Raw genomic sequence first — 21,412 nt, 5'->3', positions numbered from 1 at the left:
TGTGTGCGTGTATCTCTGTCTGTATCTGTGTGTACGTGTTTCTCTGTCTGTATCTGTGTGTGCGTGTATCTCTCTCTGTATGTGTGTGTGCGTGTGTCTGTCTGTATCTGTGTGTGCGTGTATCTCTGTCTGTATCTGTGTGTGCGTGTATCTCTGTCTGTATCTGTGTGTGCATGTATCTCTGTCTGTATCTATGTGTGCGTGTATCTCTGTCTGTATCTATGTGTGCGTGTATCTCTGTCTGTATCTATGTGTGCGTGTATCTCTGTCTGTATCTGTGTGTGCGTGTATCTCTGTCTGTATCTATGTGTGCGTGTATCTCTGTCTGTATCTGTGTGTGCGTGTATCTCTGTCTGTATCTGTGTGTGCGTGTATCTCTGTCTGTATCTATGTGTGCGTGTATCTCTGTCTGTATCTGTGTGTGCGTGTATCTCTGTCTGTATCTATGTGTGCGTGTATATCTGTCTGTATCTGTGTGTGCGTGTATCTCTGTCTGTATCTGTGTGTGCGTGTATCTCTGCCTGTATCTGTGTGTGCGTGTATCTCTGTCTGTATCTGTGTGTGCGTGTATCTCTGTCTGTATCTGTGTGTGCATGTATCTCTGTCTGTATCTATGTGTGCGTGTATCTCTGTCTGTATCTGTGTGTGCGTGTATCTCTGTCTGTATCTATGTGTGCGTGTATCTCTGTCTGTATCTGTGTGTGCGTGTATATCTGTCTGTATCTGTGTGTGCGTGTATCTCTGTCTGTATCTGTGTGTGCGTGTATCTCTGTCTGTATCTGTGTGTACGTGTATCTCTGTCTGTATCTGTGTGTGCGTGTATCTCTGTCTGTATCTGTGTGTGCGTGTATCTCTGTCTGTATCTGTGTGTGCGTGTATCTCTGTCTGTATCTGTGTGTACGTGTATCTCTGTCTGTATCTGTGTGTGCGTGTATCTCTGTCTGTATCTGTGTGTGCGTGTATCTCTGTCTGTATCTGTGTGTGCGTGTATCTCTGTCTGTATCTGTGTGTGCGTGTATATCTGTCTGTATCTGTGTGTGCGTGTATCTCTGTCTGTATCTGTGTGTGCGTGTATCTCTGTCTGTATCTGTGTGTGCGTGTATCTCTGTCTGTATCTGTGTGTGCGTGTGTCTCTGTCTGTATCTGTGTGTGCGTGTATCTCTGTCTGTATCTGTGTGTGCGTGTATCTCTGTCTGTATCTGTGTGTGCGTGTATCTCTGTCTGTATCTGTGTGTGCGTGTATCTCTGTCTGTATCTATGTGTGCGTGTGTCTCTGTCTGTATCTGTGTGTACGTGTGTCTGTCTGTATCTGTGTGTGCGTGTATATCTGTCTGTATCTGTGTGTACGTGTGTCTGTCTGTATCTGTGTGTGCGTGTATATCTGTCTGTATCTGTGTGTGCGTGTATCTCTGTCTGTATCTGTGTGTGCGTGTATCTCTGTCTGTATCTGTGTGTGCATGTATCTCTGTCTGTATCTATGTGTGCGTGTGTCTCTGTCTGTATCTGTGTGTGCGTGTATATCTGTCTGTATCTATGTGTGCGTGTATCTCTGTCTGTATCTGTGTGTGCGTGTATCTCTGTCTGTATCTGTGTGTGCGTGTATCTCTGTCTGTATCTGTGTGTGCGTGTATCTCTGTCTGTATCTGTGTGTGCGTGTATCTCTGTCTGTATCTATGTGTGCGTGTGTCTCTGTCTGTATCTGTGTGTACGTGTGTCTGTCTGTATCTGTGTGTGCGTGTATCTCTGTCTGTATCTGTGTGTGCGTGTATCTCTGTCTGTATCTGTGTGTGCGTGTGTCTCTGTCTGTATCTGTGTGTACGTGTATCTCTGTCTGTATCTGTGTGTGCGTGTATCTCTGTCTGTATCTGTGTGTGCGTGTATCTCTGTCTGTATCTGTGTGTACGTGTGTCTGTCTGTATCTGTGTGTGCGTGTATATCTGTCTGTATCTGTGTGTGCGTGTATCTCTGTCTGTATCTGTGTGTGCGTGTATCTCTGTCTGTATCTGTGTGTGCGTGTATCTCTGTCTGTATCTGTGTGTGCGTGTGTCTCTGTCTGTATCTGTGTGTGCGTGTATCTCTGTCTGTATCTGTGTGTGCGTGTATCTCTGTCTGTATCTGTGTGTGCGTGTATCTCTGTCTGTATCTGTGTGTGCGTGTATCTCTGTCTGTATCTATGTGTGCGTGTGTCTCTGTCTGTATCTGTGTGTACGTGTGTCTGTCTGTATCTGTGTGTGCGTGTATATCTGTCTGTATCTGTGTGTGCGTGTATCTCTGTCTGTATCTGTGTGTGCGTGTATCTCTGTCTGTATCTGTGTGTGCGTGTATCTCTGTCTGTATCTGTGTGTGCGTGTATCTCTGTCTGTATCTGTGTGTGCATGTATCTCTGTCTGTATCTATGTGTGCGTGTGTCTCTGTCTGTATCTGTGTGTGCGTGTATATCTGTCTGTATCTATGTGTGCGTGTATCTCTGTCTGTATCTGTGTGTGCGTGTATCTCTGTCTGTATCTGTGTGTGCGTGTATATCTGTCTGTATCTATGTGTGCGTGTATCTCTGTCTGTATCTGTGTGTGCGTGTATCTCTGTCTGTATCTGTGTGTGCGTGTATCTCTGTCTGTATCTGTGTGTGCGTGTATCTCTGTCTGTATCTGTGTGTGCGTGTATCTCTGTCTGTATCTATGTGTGCGTGTGTCTCTGTCTGTATCTGTGTGTACGTGTGTCTGTCTGTATCTGTGTGTGCGTGTATCTCTGTCTGTATCTGTGTGTGCGTGTATCTCTGTCTGTATCTGTGTGTGCGTGTGTCTCTGTCTGTATCTGTGTGTACGTGTATCTCTGTCTGTATCTGTGTGTGCGTGTATCTCTGTCTGTATCTGTGTGTGCGTGTATCTCTGTCTGTATCTGTGTGTACGTGTGTCTGTCTGTATCTGTGTGTGCGTGTATATCTGTCTGTATCTGTGTGTGCGTGTATCTCTGTCTGTATCTGTGTGTGCGTGTATCTCTGTCTGTATCTGTGTGTGCGTGTATCTCTGTCTGTATCTGTGTGTGCGTGTGTCTCTGTCTGTATCTGTGTGTGCGTGTATCTCTGTCTGTATCTGTGTGTGCGTGTATCTCTGTCTGTATCTGTGTGTGCGTGTATCTCTGTCTGTATCTGTGTGTGCGTGTATCTCTGTCTGTATCTATGTGTGCGTGTGTCTCTGTCTGTATCTGTGTGTACGTGTGTCTGTCTGTATCTGTGTGTGCGTGTATATCTGTCTGTATCTGTGTGTGCGTGTATCTCTGTCTGTATCTGTGTGTGCGTGTATCTCTGTCTGTATCTGTGTGTGCGTGTATCTCTGTCTGTATCTGTGTGTGCGTGTATCTCTGTCTGTATCTGTGTGTGCATGTATCTCTGTCTGTATCTATGTGTGCGTGTGTCTCTGTCTGTATCTGTGTGTGCGTGTATATCTGTCTGTATCTATGTGTGCGTGTATCTCTGTCTGTATCTGTGTGTGCGTGTATCTCTGTCTGTATCTATGTGTGCGTGTATCTCTGTCTGTATCTATGTGTGCGTGTATCTCTGTCTGTATCTGTGTGTGCGTGTATCTCTGTCTGTATCTATGTGTGCGTGTATCTCTGTCTGTATCTGTGTGTGCGTGTATCTCTGTCTGTATCTGTGTGTGCGTGTATCTCTGTCTGTATCTATGTGTGCGTGTATCTCTGTCTGTATCTGTGTGTGCGTGTATCTCTGTCTGTATCTATGTGTGCGTGTATATCTGTCTGTATCTGTGTGTGCGTGTATCTCTGTCTGTATCTGTGTGTGCGTGTATCTCTGCCTGTATCTGTGTGTGCGTGTATCTCTGTCTGTATCTGTGTGTGCGTGTATCTCTGTCTGTATCTGTGTGTGCATGTATCTCTGTCTGTATCTATGTGTGCGTGTATCTCTGTCTGTATCTGTGTGTGCGTGTATCTCTGTCTGTATCTATGTGTGCGTGTATCTCTGTCTGTATCTGTGTGTGCGTGTATATCTGTCTGTATCTGTGTGTGCGTGTATCTCTGTCTGTATCTGTGTGTGCGTGTATCTCTGTCTGTATCTGTGTGTACGTGTATCTCTGTCTGTATCTGTGTGTGCGTGTATCTCTGTCTGTATCTGTGTGTGCGTGTATCTCTGTCTGTATCTGTGTGTGCGTGTATCTCTGTCTGTATCTGTGTGTGCGTGTATATCTGTCTGTATCTGTGTGTGCGTGTATCTCTGTCTGTATCTGTGTGTGCGTGTATCTCTGTCTGTATCTGTGTGTGCGTGTATCTCTGTCTGTATCTGTGTGTGCGTGTATCTCTGTCTGTATCTGTGTGTGCGTGTATCTCTGTCTGTATCTATGTGTGCGTGTGTCTCTGTCTGTATCTGTGTGTACGTGTGTCTGTCTGTATCTGTGTGTGCGTGTATATCTGTCTGTATCTGTGTGTGCGTGTATCTCTGTCTGTATCTGTGTGTGCGTGTATCTCTGTCTGTATCTGTGTGTGCGTGTATCTCTGTCTGTATCTGTGTGTGCGTGTGTCTCTGTCTGTATCTGTGTGTACGTGTATCTCTGTCTGTATCTGTGTGTGCGTGTATCTCTGTCTGTATCTGTGTGTGCGTGTATCTCTGTCTGTATCTGTGTGTACGTGTGTCTGTCTGTATCTGTGTGTGCGTGTATATCTGTCTGTATCTGTGTGTGCGTGTATCTCTGTCTGTATCTGTGTGTGCGTGTATCTCTGTCTGTATCTGTGTGTGCGTGTATCTCTGTCTGTATCTGTGTGTGCGTGTGTCTCTGTCTGTATCTGTGTGTGCGTGTATCTCTGTCTGTATCTATGTGTGCGTGTATCTCTGTCTGTATCTGTGTGTGCGTGTATCTCTGTCTGTATCTGTGTGTGCGTGTATCTCTGTCTGTATCTATGTGTGCGTGTGTCTCTGTCTGTATCTGTGTGTACGTGTGTCTGTCTGTATCTGTGTGTGCGTGTATATCTGTCTGTATCTGTGTGTGCGTGTATCTCTGTCTGTATCTGTGTGTGCGTGTATCTCTGTCTGTATCTGTGTGTGCGTGTATCTCTGTCTGTATCTGTGTGTGTGTGTATCTCTGTCTGTATCTGTGTGTGCATGTATCTCTGTCTGTATCTATGTGTGCGTGTGTCTCTGTCTGTATCTGTGTGTGCGTGTATATCTGTCTGTATCTATGTGTGCGTGTATCTCTGTCTGTATCTGTGTGTGCGTGTATCTCTGTCTGTATCTGTGTGTGCGTGTATATCTGTCTGTATCTATGTGTGCGTGTATCTCTGTCTGTATCTGTGTGTGCGTGTATCTCTGTCTGTATCTGTGTGTGCGTGTATCTCTGTCTGTATCTGTGTGTGCGTGTATCTCTGTCTGTATCTGTGTGTGCGTGTATCTCTGTCTGTATCTGTGTGTGCGTGTATCTCTGTCTGTATCTGTGTGTACGTGTGTCTGTCTGTATCTGTGTGTGCGTGTATATCTGTCTGTATCTGTGTGTGCGTGTATCTCTGTCTGTATCTGTGTGTGCGTGTATCTCTGTCTGTATCTGTGTGTGCGTGTGTCTCTGTCTGTATCTGTGTGTGCGTGTATATCTGTCTGTATCTATGTGTGCGTGTATCTCTGTCTGTATCTGTGTGTGCGTGTATCTCTGTCTGTATCTGTGTGTGCGTGTATATCTGTCTGTATCTATGTGTGCGTGTATCTCTGTCTGTATCTGTGTGTGCGTGTATCTCTGTCTGTATCTGTGTGTGCGTGTATCTCTGTCTGTATCTGTGTGTGCGTGTATCTCTGTCTGTATCTGTGTGTACGTGTATCTCTGTCTGTATCTGTGTGTACGTGTGTCTCTGTCTGTATGTGTGTGCGTGCGTCTCCGTCTGTATCTATGTGTGCGTGCGTCTCTGTCTGTATCTCTGTCTGTATCTATGTGTGCGTGTATCTCTGTCTGTATCTATGTGTGCGTGTATATCTGTCTGTATCTGTGTGTGCGTGTATATCTGTCTGTATCTGTGTGTGCGTGTATCTCTGTCTGTATGTGTGTGTACGTGTATCTCTGTCTGTATCTGTGTGTGCGTGTATATCTGTCTGTATCTGTGTGTGCGTGTATCTCTGTCTGTATCTGTGTGTACGTGTATCTCTGTCTGTATGTGTGTGTACGTGTATCTCTGTCTGTATCTGTGTGTGCGTGTATATCTGTCTGTATCTGTGTGTACGTGTATCTCTGTCTGTATGTGTGTGTACGTGTATCTCTGTCTGTATCTGTGTGTGCATGTATGTCTGTGTATTTGTTTGTGCGTGTGTCTGCCTGTATCTGTGTGTGCGTGTATAACTGTCTGTATCTGTGTGTACGTGTATCTCTGTCTGTATCTGTGTGTGCGTGTATCTCTGTCTGTATCTGTGTGTGCGTGTATCTCTGTCTGTATCTGTGTGTGCGTGTGTCTCTGTCTGTATCTGTGTGTGCGTGTATCTCTGTCTGTATCTGTGTGTGCGTGTATCTCTGTCTGTATCTGTGTGTGCGTGTATATCTGTCTGTATCTATGTGTGCGTGTATCTCTGTTTGTATCTGTGTGTGCGTGTATCTCTGTCTGTATGTGTGTGCGTGTATTTCTGTCTGTATCTGTGTGTGCGTGTATCTCTGTCTGTATGTGTGTGCGTGTATCTCTGTCTGTATCTGTGTGTGCGTGTATCTCTGTCTGTATCTGTGTGTGCGTGTATCTCTGTCTGTGTCTGTGTGTGCGTGTATCTCTCTCTGTATGTGTGTGTGCGTGTATCTCTGTCTGTATCTGTGTGTGCGTGTGTCTCTGTCTGTATCTGTGTGTGCGTGTATATCTGTCTGTATCTATGTGTGCGTGTATCTCTGTCTGTATCTGTGTGTGCGTGTATCTCTGTCTGTATCTGTGTGTGCGTGTATCTCTGTCTGTATCTGTGTGTACGTGTGTCTCTGTCTGTATGTGTGTGCGTGCGTCTCCGTCTGTATCTATGTGTGCGTGTATGTCTGTCTGTATCTATGTGTGCGTGTATATCTGTCTGTATCTGTGTGTGCGTGTATCTCTGTCTGTATCTGTGTGTGCGTGTATCTCTGTCTGTATCTGTGTGTACGTGTATCTCTGTCTGTATCTGTGTGTGCGTGTATGTCTGTCTGTATCTGTGTGTGCGTGTATATCTGTCTGTATCTGTGTGTGCGTGTGTCTCTAAGAATTTTTGTGAGCATGCGTGCATGCGTCTCTATATCTCTGTGTATGTCTGTATGTATCTGTATGTGTGTCTGTATGTATATATGTGTGTGTGTCTGTCTGTATCTGTGTGTGCGTGTATCTCTGTTTGTATCTGTGTGTACGTGTATCTCTGTCTGTATCTGTGTGTGCGTGTATATCTGTCTGTATCTGTGTGTGCGTGTGTCTCTAAGAATTTTTGTGAGCATGCGTGCATGCGTCTCTATATCTCTGTGTATGTCTGTATGTATCTGTATGTGTGTCTGTATGTATATATGTGTGTGTGTCTGTCTGTATCTGGGTGTGTGTCTGTATCTGTGTGTTTGTATGTCTGTATATATGTGTGTGTGTCTTTTTGTATCTGTGTGTGCGTATGTCTGTCACTGGATTGTCTGTTCCGCCATCATATAGCTGGCACATCGCTGAGCGCGGCGTTCAACATCAACTGTCATAACTAAATAAGTCATAACTGTCCTTCACCATAATCTGTGTCGGGGGCACGGGTGGCCCAGTCGCGATTCGCTGTGCAGAGTTGCGTCCCTTGGGCACGCCAGAAACCTATGATTGTGGGTTCGAATCCCGGTTCGCCCCGATTATGTTTCTAGGTTTGTCAGCACCATACCCGTGCTCGTGGGTTTCACCGAAGTGGTAAACGTCTGAGACCTGCATCACTTCGGGCTTTCCTCCCACATTAAGCTGACACGCCGTGATATAACTGGAATACTGTGAAAAGCGGCGTTAAACCCAACTCACTCACTCACTCACTGACTCATAATCTGTGTCTCCTAGCAGGAACCTCCCCCACAACCAGATCAACAGATCTATTAGCTAATGTGATAACATGAACTTCGCATTTCTTTCTGGGGACATTCCCCTGTAACTCTCCTTTCTTTATTCTGTGTCCAGCAGCAGGGACGCCTCCTACATCACCAGCACAGCCAGCAGGGTCAACAGCTCCCGATGTGGGCGACACCAGTTAGTGCTTCTAAACTCGCCACTATCTATAGCACACGAATGAGACTGCAACGGTCATTCTTCTACACTGTCGCGTGCTTTATATTGTTGTTGCTTGTTGTTTTATGGGTTAAACGCCGCACTCAGCAATATTCCAGCTCTGACGGCGGTCTGTAAATAATCGAGTCTGGACCAGACAATCCAGTGATTAATATCATGAGCATCAATCCACGCACTTGGGATACGATGGCATGCATCAACAAAGTCAGCGAGCGTGACCACCCGATCCCGTTAGTCGCCTCTTGCGACAAGCATAGTCGCCTTTTACGGCAAGCATGGTTTGCTGAAGACCTATTCTTGCTATATATTGCTTTCTAACCCTATTCCACAGTCCTAACATCGAGCACCACTGTCTATTACAAACATACTATTCTAACATAAGCATGATTGCACACTTGAGCATACAACAATGTAACCAAGTATAGAAATCCCTGGACGTCTGAAACAAAATGTCGATGCACCAGCTTGAACAACGACTTTGTCTTCTTGTCTTCGTTATATATCATCATGTCTCGGAGTGATTCATTGATTGATTGGTTGATTGAGTGAGTATGGTGTAACGCCGCCTTTAGCAATACTTAAGCAATATCACGTCGGGGGACACCATAAAGGGGCTTGACACACTGTACCCATGTAGGAATCAAACCCGGATCTTCGGCGTCACGAGCGAACACTTTAACCACTAGGCTACCCGGCGCATGTTTACAAGCAATACCGGGGCAGAACCTCTCTTTTCTTTCTTGGAACATTCCCCTACTCTCCTTTCTATATTCTGTGTCCAGCAGCAGGGACGTCTCCTACATCACCAGCAACAGCAACAGGGTCAACAGCTCCCAGTGTCGGGGACACCAGTAAGTGTTTCTCGACCTGACACCCCACCATGTGTGACACCCCGCCTTTAACGACAAGCATTGTCGCCTTTTACGGCAAGCATGGGTTGCTGAATACAACCCCAGATCTCCACGGTAAGAAGTGTGCCATGCTTGACCTAAAAGCCGACTTAATAGCATCGCATACATTCTGTCACTGACTTATCTGGTCCAGAGTCGATTATGTACAGACTGCCATCTGGAATATTTATGGGTGCGGCATAAAACAACATCCCCACACTCGCGTTCAGCAGAAACTACATTGCGATGGTAACGCCTCCTCTTCCTGGTTATGCTGCTTTAGCTTTAGCGCTAGTACACTTTTTCCGACCCGTGAAGATTCGGGGTAGAATAGGTCTTCAGCAACCCATGCTTTACGTAAAAGGCGACTATACTTGTCGTAAGAGGCGACTAACGGGATCGGGTGGTCAGGATCGGATTGGTTGATAGCTGGAATATTGCTGAGTGCGACGTTAAAACAACAAACCAACCAACAAACAAGTTTTTTCCATAACTGATGAGTCAGTGCCTCGTCATAAATCCCTCATTGTTCTCGTTGTTTCAGAAGAGCCGCCCAATGATGTGGTGACAGGCTTGGCAGTCTTGTTTGGTTCATTGTTCGGCCTGATCCTGGTTGCTGTAGTTGTGATGGTGTACAGACGACAGCGCGCCTCAGGTCAGTGGACTAACATGACACACTGGAAAAACAACAACAATTATTTTAAATACGTTTTGTTTCCGACAAACAGGGCATCAAGTAAATAAAGAACTGACGGATATAACGAAATTATTTTTAGTCCCGACAAATTGTTGTATATGTACTGTATGTTTGCTTTTAACGAACTACGGTTATTACGTACTGAACTTGGTCCCCTCGACCTCGTTATAACCGTAGTTTAGTGTACTTATAATCTACCTATTCGTGTTTAGCAGGTGCACAAGTACTGGCGAGACCACCTATAATATAAAGTACATGATTGTGTTTCAGCTCTTCGCGTGGAAGGTGCACCTGCTGCATTGTAACAATAGAACACTTATTATGTATTTGTGTTTCAGCTCTTCACGTGAGGAAGGTGCACCTGCTGCATTGTAACAATAGAACACTTATTATGTATTTGTGTTTCAGCTCTTCGCGTGAGGAAGGTGCACCTGCTGCATAATAACAATAGAACACTTATTATGTATTTGTGTTTCAGCTCTTCACGTGAGGAAGGTGCACCTGCTGCATTGTAACAATAGAACACTTATTATGTATTTGTGTTTCAGCTCTTCGCGTGAGGAAGGTGCACCTGCTGCATTGTAACAATAGAACACTTATTATGTATTTGTGTTTCAGCTCTTCACGTGAGGAAGGTGCACCTGCTGCATTGTAACAATAGAACACTTATTATGTATTTGTGTTTCAGCTCTTCGCGTGAGGAAGGTGCACCTGCTGCATTGTAACAATAGAACACTTATTATGTATTTGTGTTTCAGCTCTTCGCGTGAGGAAGGTGTAGCTGCTGCATTGTAACAATAGAACACTTATTATGTATTTGTGTTTCAGCTCTTCGCGTGGAAGGTGCACCTGCTGCATTGTAACAATAGAACACTTATTATGTATTTGTGTTTCAGCTCTTCGCGTGAGGAAGGTGCACCTGCTGCATTGTAACAATAGAACACTTATTATGTATTTGTGTTTCAGTTCTTCGCGTGGAAGGTGCACCTGCTGCATTGTAACAATAGAACACTTATTATGTATTTGTCTTCCAGCTCTTCACGTCAGGAAGGTGTAGCTGCTGCATTGTAACAATAGAACACTTATTATGTATTTGTGTTTCAGCTCTTCGCGTGAGGAAGGTGCACCTGCTGCATTGTAACAATAGAACACTTATTATGTATTTGTGTTTCAGCTCTTCGCGTGGAAGGTGCACCTGCTGCATTGTAACAATAGAACACTTATTATGTATTTGTGTTTCAGCTCTTCGCGTGAGGAAGGTGCACCTGCTGCATTGTAACAATAGAACACTTATTATGTATTTGTGTTTCAGTTCTTCGCGTGGAAGGTGCACCTGCTGCATTGTAACAATAGAACACTTATTATGTATTTGTCTTCCAGCTCTTCACGTCAGGAAGGTGTAGCTGCTGCATTGTAACAATAGAACACTTATTATGTATTTGTGTTTCAGCTCTTCGCGTGAGGAAGGTGCACCTGCTGCATTGTAACAATAGAACACTTATTATGTATTTAACACGTCCCATTTTAATTCTGGAAACCCAAAAGTCCAGAAACTCTACGCTCTTTGCCCAGTCTCGGTTAAAGGTATTTACAAAATTAAACATGCCGTTTTCATGGGAACATACCAAGGAAGAAAAAATGAAAAAAAAATTGTTTAAAAACTCAATATTTAGACTATGTCGCCCATGGGCCTGCCCATGGGCGAAGTGTGGCCCATGGGCGAAGTCTGGCCCATGGGTAGGCCCATGGGCAGGCCCATGGCCGAGAATATGTTCCTTTACTTAAAACTCATGTTTTTGTTTCGCAAATACATTTAATGTATTCATTCAAGTATCATGACACAAAATTTAACTCATTTTAACTTAATTCAACGATTTTATAGCGATATTGAAATATTTCGCCCATGGGCGAGAAAAAGGTTTGGCCCATGGGCGAGTATATGTTCCTTTACTTAAAACTCATGTTTTTGTTTCGCAAATACATTAAATGTATTCATTGAAGTATCATGATACAAAATTAAACTCATTTTAACTTAATTCAACGATTTTATAGCGATATTGAAATATTTCGCCCATGGGCGAGAAAAAGGTTTGGCCCATGGGTAGGCCCATGGGTAGGCCCATGGGCGAGAATATGTTCCTTTACTTAAAACTCATGTTTTTGTTTCGCAGATACATTTAATGTATTCAATCAAGTATAATGACACAAAATTTAACTCATTTTAACTTAATTCAACGATTTTATAGCGATATTGAAATATTTCGCCCATGGGCGAGAAAAAGTTTTGGCCCATGGGCGAGTATATGTTCCTTTACTCAAAACTCATGTTTTTGTTTCGCAAATACATTAAATGTATTTATTCAAGTATCATGTTACAAATTTTAACTAATTTTTACTTAATTCAACTATTTTACGGCGTTATTAAAATATTTCGCCCATGTTTTCGTCAGTCCCTTTCAAGCATCAACTAACTGTTTGCAAAGTATATTGTATCATGTGAAATATACTTTATATTATATCATTACATTACTAGTTAAAAAGGGCATTTGGTTGGATGTTTCCTTTAGTTCTACAAATTTCACCTGTTTTACATATTGTAGCGATCTTTAATGAACCCGGCCTTACCTCTCAAAACGTTTTGACAGTTTATCATACGAATTCATTTGCGTGTACTCCAATTCATTGGAGTTATTTTCCACAACATTAAATTTTAGTTAGTTTCTATTTCATTTCCCATTTAATGTCCCGTTGATACATCACACTGGGCAATTACGTTACACCAGGTATGCAATATACAGGTACGCGTGCGCGTATTTTAATGAAAAAAACTATTCGTCTTTTACTGCATAACGTTTGGCTGAATATCTTACATTCTAACGAAATCTCGAAATAATTATTTAATTACATGCGGTTTCGAACTGACCAGTGGGAATTATGTTTCAATGCGATTGAGGAAAACGTGAGTGAATATTGTGACACTAAAGCAACTTTTAACTGCATTGTCACTTTTGGTATGAAAATGGTAACAGTTCAGAAAAAACAACAGCCTTCTTATGATAATTCTCATTAGTACGTTGTATCTAATTACAGTGTCGGCCTTATTTACAGGTGATTCTACAATACCTGCTCTCGGTCAATTACGATCTACCACACCACGCGTGAATAAACAGTTATGCAGGTGTTGCTGTGGGCAAATACCTAGCCTGAAAATGTTTATTGTTTTTAGGATACATGTTTTACACATGTTCGTTGATATGTGGATATATTAAGCACAAAGACAAAAAAATGTTTATGAAAGATGAATTAGTGCCTTGATATATTCATCGAGATGTGTATCATCGTTTAATGGGGTCATTCAATAAACGTATGTTTGGAGGAGATATAAAAGGAGCCGCCCAATATACACAGTGTCGTCCGGTGAACTACCACCCCACCCTGTCCATTAGAGTTATGTAATCGGTACACAAATATATTTGATGCGGTGTCAGTGCGGAAGGAGTTTGAATTACGTCCGCCAGTTGTCACAGAAATCCTCAAAGTATAGAAACAATAAACAAGGTCAATCCGTACTAATTACCTAGTGACGCACGTAACAACGACTGTCAATAGGGAAAATGGTGAAAACAAATTGAAATAGATTTTAATAAAACATTATTGTACTACATAACTCGCAAAAGCGGTGCCTAAAATTGTTTGACCGTGTTATGTGTGTTGTAAACTGACGAATAGCAAGTAATTGTCATGCTGTACGCATGGTTCCATATACAAATTCAGTTATACAACCGGTATGAAACTGAGAACTGAGATACCAAGTACAACCTGCATTCACACACGGAAGCAATATACTTGTGTGTATGCCCTCTCCTCTAAAAAATGTATCACTAAAGTATTTGCATTGTAATAAATATAGTAATGATAAAACTTGGTAATTTGGTAGGTCTCCGACAGATATGATTTTCAGTTTTTTTTACACCTTTGATTGATACGGATTACGTACCTGTAGTCTAGTCACTGTCTCTAATGTATCTGCTTGTTAGAAATTTCAAATGTCTTGTTATAGCACTGTTCCTAAAATACGGCAGTTTCTTTTATCGGGTATAAATAGTTGATTCGTCTTGTCACGCAGTCATTTTTTACTTGATCGAATGATTTCCACAAAAAATTACGGCAGAGAGTTTTGTATTTTATTATATTTTTAGAAGATTTTAGAAGATGCTTACATCACTGTATCTCAGAACGTAAAACTGATAACATTCAAACATGTAATTAGTACACAGTTAATTGTTACATATAATTTCCTGCATATTCCTTTTTGAACAAAAAGCCTACATGTATACTGATATCGGTGTCCACTGTTAAAAGGGTATTAGTGCAGTCAGCCATGGTAAATGGAGAGACAATAATAAGGTGATTAATTATAGTCTGTTGCAGAATATGCGGTATAAGTGTAGTCATTGATACATATACACATTACACATATACAGATGAAATACACGATATAATGCAGTGCAAGAACAAATTAAGATACGGTTTCAATCAAAAATAATTATACGATTTTGGATTTAATTAGCATGTTGAAATTTTCAGGCCAACACGGCTGAGATACAGCATCGGCATACTCAACTGGAGTTGTTTTCTGCCGGTCGTAAGTTCATTGTTTGACTGTAGCTCTTCATCCCTTATAACAACGGTAACAACAACCAGGGTGAGGACACAGTAAGTTAAACCGTGTCCAACAGACAATCTGAGGTGGCTATCTCCCATCAAGTCAGCTCTGTTTTTAAGCGCATAGTTATGTTTTTACATATTGAAATAAAATGAATTTAAAAAATTATATTTAACAAACCTACACATTACCAAATACAAAACTTTATAACCCTCTCTAGACTTCGTTCCAATTAACCTGGATCATTCAACTCGCTCGCGAAGGTCGTATGCGACTTTAAAGTGAATACGTCTACAGTGTACAAGTAACTTTTAACTGTATCATATATACTCATGATAAGCAATTATTTTCGTTCCTAATTCGAATGAGCACATTCTGAGGCTAAATCTGCAAAAGGACAGATAAAATATTTCTTTGTACAATGCAAACGATACAAACGTAGCGGCTGATAATAGAGACAATGATTTAATAATCTGCAATATATCAAGTGTTCTCGTTCAATCTATTGTACATATTGAAGTGATTGTAAAGTTTCAAGGAGTACTAAAATGTTGTGGTATTATGAATGTATTTAGAATATGAATAGCGAAAAACAGTCACCATATCGGATGTACATATATAACTTGTCTTCCAACACCACGCTTGTGCCGAGGCCCATGGTCATAAAACTAATCGGTCCCATAAAAGGAGCAAATAGTTTCGCAGATACTTCTTGCTATGGTTCACTCACAATTGTCAGACGACCTAATCATCAGTCAGACCAGTCAAGTGTGACCAGCGTACCTGCCTGGTTTTGGCTCCTAATTACTGAACTGCCCAATACTTTCATACTGTGGGCAAAGTAAGCGGCCTCGTTGAGTGATACAGACTAACCAGATTATGATTGTGTTTGTAAGTTGCGTTTAATCTGTGTCGGGTTGCAGTTGTTTTATAAGTCAAGACTAGGGGTAGTTTTTTCAATGAAACCTTTTAGCCGTTGAGTTTGTTTTGCATTCATTTCATTAAATACATTGTTAGGTAGAATAATAACACGTTATATGGATAAAACATCTCCCTAATCTGAGTATAATCTCACATGTACTCTAAGTACCGTACTATATTACTTTGCGGAGACACTGAGTATAATTTTTTAGTTGGCATTGTATGCTGTCTGAATGACTTTACACAAATCCCTGCATTCAATAGACCCGTGAAGATCTTCAACAAACCATTCTTGGCGTAAAAGGGCGACAGCGCTTTTCGTAAGAAGCGACTACCGGGATCGGGTGGTCAGGCTCGCTGACTTGGTTGATGCATGTCATCGTATCCCAATTGCGTGGATCGATGCACATGATGTCAATCACTGGATTGTCTGGTCCAGACTCGATTATTTACAGACCGCCGTCATACAGCTGAAATATTGCTAAGTGTGGCGTTATACAACTAACAAACAAACAAAACACAAAAAGAGAAAGTGTATGAGTACTAAAACTTGCAATAGATATGCGTACCCTACGTACACACATGAGTCCCATTCGACAGTCTACAACACACGAATAACTGTCAAACAAGTTTGGGTACCCCTTCTGTTCAGGCAAGTTATTTAGTTCGATAATTTTGCATTAAAATCCTTTTCAATTTGTTTTCATCCTTTTTCCCTATTCCATGCATGTTTATGTTGCTACATCTTATTGCTCATGTTTCCAAGTATTGTAAAACACTTAAATGTTTCTCCTTCTTAATCTAACGTTATAACATTTCCGGTCATTGCCATCATCTAATATACAAGAGATGATACCAAGACATATTTTATTCGGTTTTATGGTCTATGCGGTCTTACAATTGATTTTATTAGTCTTTAAATCTTATGTCTAGTAAATATTTTCACAAACAGGGCTGTTAACTGATATAAGGAATGTAACATCCAGTTGAGGACTGAATACGACGTACGTTAGTCTGGTAACGACATTTCTACAATTAATATTTTGAATAAGCCGTTAATACGCCAGTTGTGACAGGGATGATGGTATGGTAGATGTAGCAGACATATTGACAGCCGTTGTTACGCGAGTCACTAGGTTATTAGTACGGCACTGGCCTTGTTGATTGGTACTATACTTTCTGTGGCCACTGGCGGACGTAATTCAAACTCCTTCCACACTGACATCGCACCAAATATATTTGTGTACCGATTACATAACTCTTACTGACAGGGTAGGGTGGTAGTTCACGCGAAACGGACGACACTGTGTATATTGAGCGGCTCCTTTGATATCGCCTCACAACATACTTTTAATGAATGACCAATTAAACGATGATACACATCAGGATCGCGGAGAAAATACAAGCTTCGTTCGCGTTGAATATATATATCAAGGCACAAATTCATCTTTCATAAACTTTTTGTGTCTTCGTGCTTAATATATCCACATCTCAACGAAAATATGTAGTACATGTATCCACAAAAATATACATGTACAGGCTAGGTATTTGCCCACAGCAACACCTGCATAACTGTTTATTCACGCGTGGTGTGGCAGATTGTAATTGACCGACAACAAGTATTGTAGAATCACCTGTAAATAAGGCCGACACTGTAATTAGACACAACGTACTAATGAGAATATGAGAATTATCATAAGAAGGCTGTTACGTTTTTCTTAACTATTACCATTTTCATACCAAAAGTGACAATGCAGTTAAAAGTTGCTTTAGTGTCACAATATTCACTCACGTTTTCCTCAATCGCATTGAAACATAATTCCTACTGGTCAGTTCCGAGATTTCGTTAGAATGTAAGATATTCAGCCAAACGTTATGCAAAAAAAGACGAATAGTTTCTTTCCATTAAAATTCGCGCACGCGTACCTGTCACGTAATTGCACAGTGGGATGTATCAACGGGTCATAAAATGGGAAATGAATAGAAACTAACTAAAATTTAATGTTGTACACGCACATGAATTCGTATGATAAACTGCCAAAACGTTTTGAGAGATAAGGCCGGGTTCATTAAAGATGTTGGGTGCGGTTAGGACCAAACTTTTTCAGCTCAGAGTGTTAGTGGTCCTGGAACCCATAGTGTCAAACAGGTTCTGCACAATACGTCAATCAGATTCTACTGTTCAACAGCATTGTCACTGAATTTCAGAACTCTGGCATGATATATTAATCAAGGATTTCGAAGGCAAAACCTTTTCACGCCCATGGGCGAAATATTTCAATAAATCTGTAAAATAGCTGAATTGAGTAAAATTGAGTTACATTATGTGCCATGAAAATAGTAAGAACACCTGCATGTATTTGCGAAACAAAAACATAAGTTTAAAGTAAAGGAAAATATTCTCGCCCATGGGCCAAACCCTTTTCTCGCCCATGGGCGAAATATTTCAATATCGCTATAAAATCGTTGAATTAAGTTAAAATGAGTTAAATTTTGTGTCATGATACTTAAATAAATACATTTAATGTATTCGCGAAACAAAATCATGAGTTTTAAGTAAAGGAACATATTCTCGCCCATGGGCCAAACCTTTTTCTCGCCCATGGGCGAAATATTTCAATATCGCTATAAAATCGTTGAATTAAGTTAAAATGAGTTAAATTTTGTGTCATGATACTTCAATAAATACATTTAATGTATTTGCGAAACAAAATCATGAGTTTTAAGTAAAGGAACATATTCTCGCCCATGGGCCAAACCTTTTTCTCGCCCATGGGCGAGATATTTCAATATCGCTATAAAATCGTTGAATTAAGTTAAAAAGAGTTAAATTTTGTGTCATGATACTTAAATGAATACATTAAATGTATTTGCGAAACAAAAACATGAGTTTTAAGTAAAGGAACATATTCTCGGCCATGGGCCTGCCCATTGGCCTACCCATGGGCCAGACTTCGCCCATGGGCAGGCCCATGGGCGACATAGTCTAAATATTGAGTTTTTAAACAATTTTTTTTTCATTTTTTCTTCCTTGGTATGTTCCCATGAAAACGGCATGTTTAATTTTGTAAATACCTTTAACCGAGACTGGGCAAAGAGCGTAGAGTTTCTGGACTTTTGGGTTTCCAGAATTAAAATGGGACGTGTTATTTGTGTTTCAGCTCTTCGCGTGAGGAAGGTGCACCTGCTGCATTGTAACAATAGAACACTTATTATGTATGTGTGTTTCAGCTCTTCACGTCAGGAAGGTGCACCTGCTGCATTGTAACAATAGAACACTTATTATGTATTTGTGTTTCAGCTCTTCGCGGGAGGAAGGTGTAGCTGCTGCAAAATAACAGTAGAAGACGTATTATGTATTTGTGTTTCAGCTCTTCGCGTGAGGAAGGTGCACCTGCTGCATTGTAACAATAGAACACTTATTATGTATTTGTGTTTCAGTTCTTCGCGTGAGGAAGGTGCACCTGCTACATTGTAACAATAGAACACTTATTATGTATGTGTGTTTCAGCTCTTCCCGTGGCAGGTGCACCTGCTGCATTGTAACAATAGAACACTTATTATGTATTTGTGTTTCAGCTCTTCGCGTGAGGAAGGTGCACCTGCTGCATTGTAACAATAGAACACTTATTATGTATGTGTGTTTCAGCTCTTCCCGTGGAAGGTGCACCTGCTGCATTGTAACAATAGAACACTTATTATGTATTTGTGTTTCAGCTCTTCGCGTGAGGAAGGTGCACCTGCTGCATTGTAACAATAGAACACTTATTATGTATTTGTCTTCCAGCTCTTCGCGTGAGGAAGGTGTAGCTGCTGCATTGTAACAATAGAACACTTATTATGTATTTGTGTTCCAGCTCTTTGCGTGAGGAACGTGCACCTGCTGCACAATAACAACAGAACACTTATTATGTATTTGTGTTTCAGCTCTTCGCGTCAGGAAGGTGTACCTGCTGTATACGGACGACCACCGGGACCACTGCAACGTCGTCAGCAAGCTGGCCATCTACCTGAGAGACCTCTGCGACTGTGAGGTCTTCTTTGTGCCCTGGTTCCGAGGAACAATCAAGACGATGGGCGTCTACCAATGGATCCTCAGCCACATTGACCAAGCAGACTATGTTCTTGTCATCAGTTCAGAGGCTGCGTTCATGCTCTTTGATGCTCGAAACACGAACACATCTTTCAGGACAGAGGATGTAGGTCCAGAAGGGGACACCTTCTCCCCAGCTGTTACCCACATCATGGCAAGGTCTTCACAACCAGACTTCCACAAGAAAACCATCCTAGCGCATTTTGCTTATACAGATGAGGAGTATATCATAAAGGATGTCAGCCCCGGGGTCCATTACCAATTACCAAAATACTTTAAGGAAATGCTGTGTCACATCCATGAGGTGGAACTTCTTGACAAGACCCCAAAACAGGCGAAAATTAACGCCATGGGGAACCTACAAGCCTCTCAATGTGGCCGGACTTTATTAGATGCCATAACAAAAGCCAAACACTTCCAGAAAGCTTGTCCACAATGGTTTGCTGAAAGGTTTCAGCGACAAGACTCAGCATACAGCTCCCAGTACGACCATGTGGGAGATTCAGTGTCATGTACAGGTATGTGCATGGTGGGTACAAATCGTGTGGATGCTAACCATAATAATTATGATGAGGATGATGATGATGAATTGAGAAGTGCAGTGACCTATAACACTACTTACGCAAGAACTCACGACATGTTCCCACCTAGTGAGGTTCCAACGGATACACCGACTGAGTTCATCAACATGCAGCTGCAGAACATAAATATGCAGAACATGGACATGCAGAACATGGAAATGCAGAACATGGGCATGCAGAACATAAATATGCAGAACATGGACATGCAGAACATGGAAATGCAGAACATGGACATGCAGAACATGGAAATGCAGAACATGGGCATGCAGAACATAAATGTGCAGAACATGGGCATGCAGAACTTAAATATGCAGAACATGGACATGCAGAACATGGAAATGCAGAACATAAATATGCAGAACATGGACTTGCAGAACGTTCACACGCCCGACGATGGCGTGAAAATAAACAATGTGGTTCTCACTCACCGTCACTCTCCTCACGAAGATGTCTTCATTCCTCCTAGTGACCTACAGCCAGACATGGATGTGGGTGGACGCTTCCTTGCCATCAATGTGGGCTGCTCTTCTGGAGCTGGTAAACAAGAGTGTGTGTATACAGAGCCTGGGAGGTTACCTTGATCCGGTGATCATGTCAGTGGCATCGATATTTAGGATGTGACACTTTTACACTGAACTCTCGTGCATTTCAACTTTGAACATTTGTACATCAGTTACGCTGATGAAAGCTAATAGTTACTGCCGCTCCCCATTATCTGACACTGACTGGCACGTGTGTACATAATGTAAATCTCTTCCTGACTTTGCATTGTAAAACTTTACACACGTACGCACATACGCACGCACACACACACAGACACACACACACGGAAGCGCCGACTAAAAAAGTCCTTGCAAACCGGCCGTTCGCCTACCACAACCTTTCAGTGGGAGTTCTTCAGCTATTTATGTTATCAAACGTTCTTGTTTTAAAACTTATTCTCAATGTTTTTATCACAAGTTCATTAACATAAGGACCACCTCCGTGGTCTAGTGGTAGAGCGTCCGCCCGGAGAGCGGAACGTCCGTGGTTCGATCCTCGTCCGCGTCATACCAAAAGACGTGAAAAGATGGTACTTGTTGTTACCCTGTCTTGCGCTCGGCATTCAGGGGCTAAAACAAGGACCGGTCGGCTCGGAGTCTACTCTGGCTGAGTGGGGTATTTATGTTAAACTGTATCTCAGTGAGCTAGCACTATAAAATGGCATCAGTCCGGACTAACACACACACACACACACACACACACACACACACACACACACACACACACAGACACACAGACAGACACAGACAGACAGACAGACACACACACACACACACACACACACACACACACACACACACA

General features: G+C 42.0%; 1 protein-coding gene across 5 annotated transcripts in view; it reads left to right on the top strand.

Annotated features, from left to right (window-relative positions):
- The window catches only part of LOC124117209, a 41,261-nt gene extending 20,095 nt beyond the window's left edge, over nucleotides 1–21,166 (top strand). The window contains exons 9-12 of one of the 5 annotated variants that reach the window (XM_046478974.2): nucleotides 8,116–8,181; nucleotides 9,003–9,071; nucleotides 9,655–9,765; nucleotides 19,322–21,166. In XM_046478974.2, coding sequence (XP_046334930.1) covers nucleotides 8,116–8,181; nucleotides 9,003–9,071; nucleotides 9,655–9,765; nucleotides 19,322–20,649 — 1,574 coding nt within the window. In that variant the 3' untranslated portion in view covers nucleotides 20,650–21,166. Of the gene's footprint in view, nucleotides 1–8,112; nucleotides 8,182–9,002; nucleotides 9,072–9,654; nucleotides 9,766–19,321 lie in introns of all 5 variants that reach the window. The other 4 variants (XM_046478973.2, XM_046478976.2, XM_046478975.2 and 1 more) reach the window with 4 other exon arrangements.
- Nucleotides 21,167–21,412: the final 246 nt, after the last annotated feature.

Source organism: Haliotis rufescens, unplaced genomic scaffold (assembly GCF_023055435.1).
Source record: "Haliotis rufescens isolate VD_foot unplaced genomic scaffold, xgHalRufe1.0.p SCAF_154, whole genome shotgun sequence".
In the NCBI taxonomy this organism is placed as follows: Eukaryota; Metazoa; Mollusca; class Gastropoda; order Lepetellida; family Haliotidae; genus Haliotis; species Haliotis rufescens.
The sequence above is the reverse complement of the archived record's forward strand: the minus strand, read 5'-3'. Positions and strand labels throughout refer to the sequence as shown.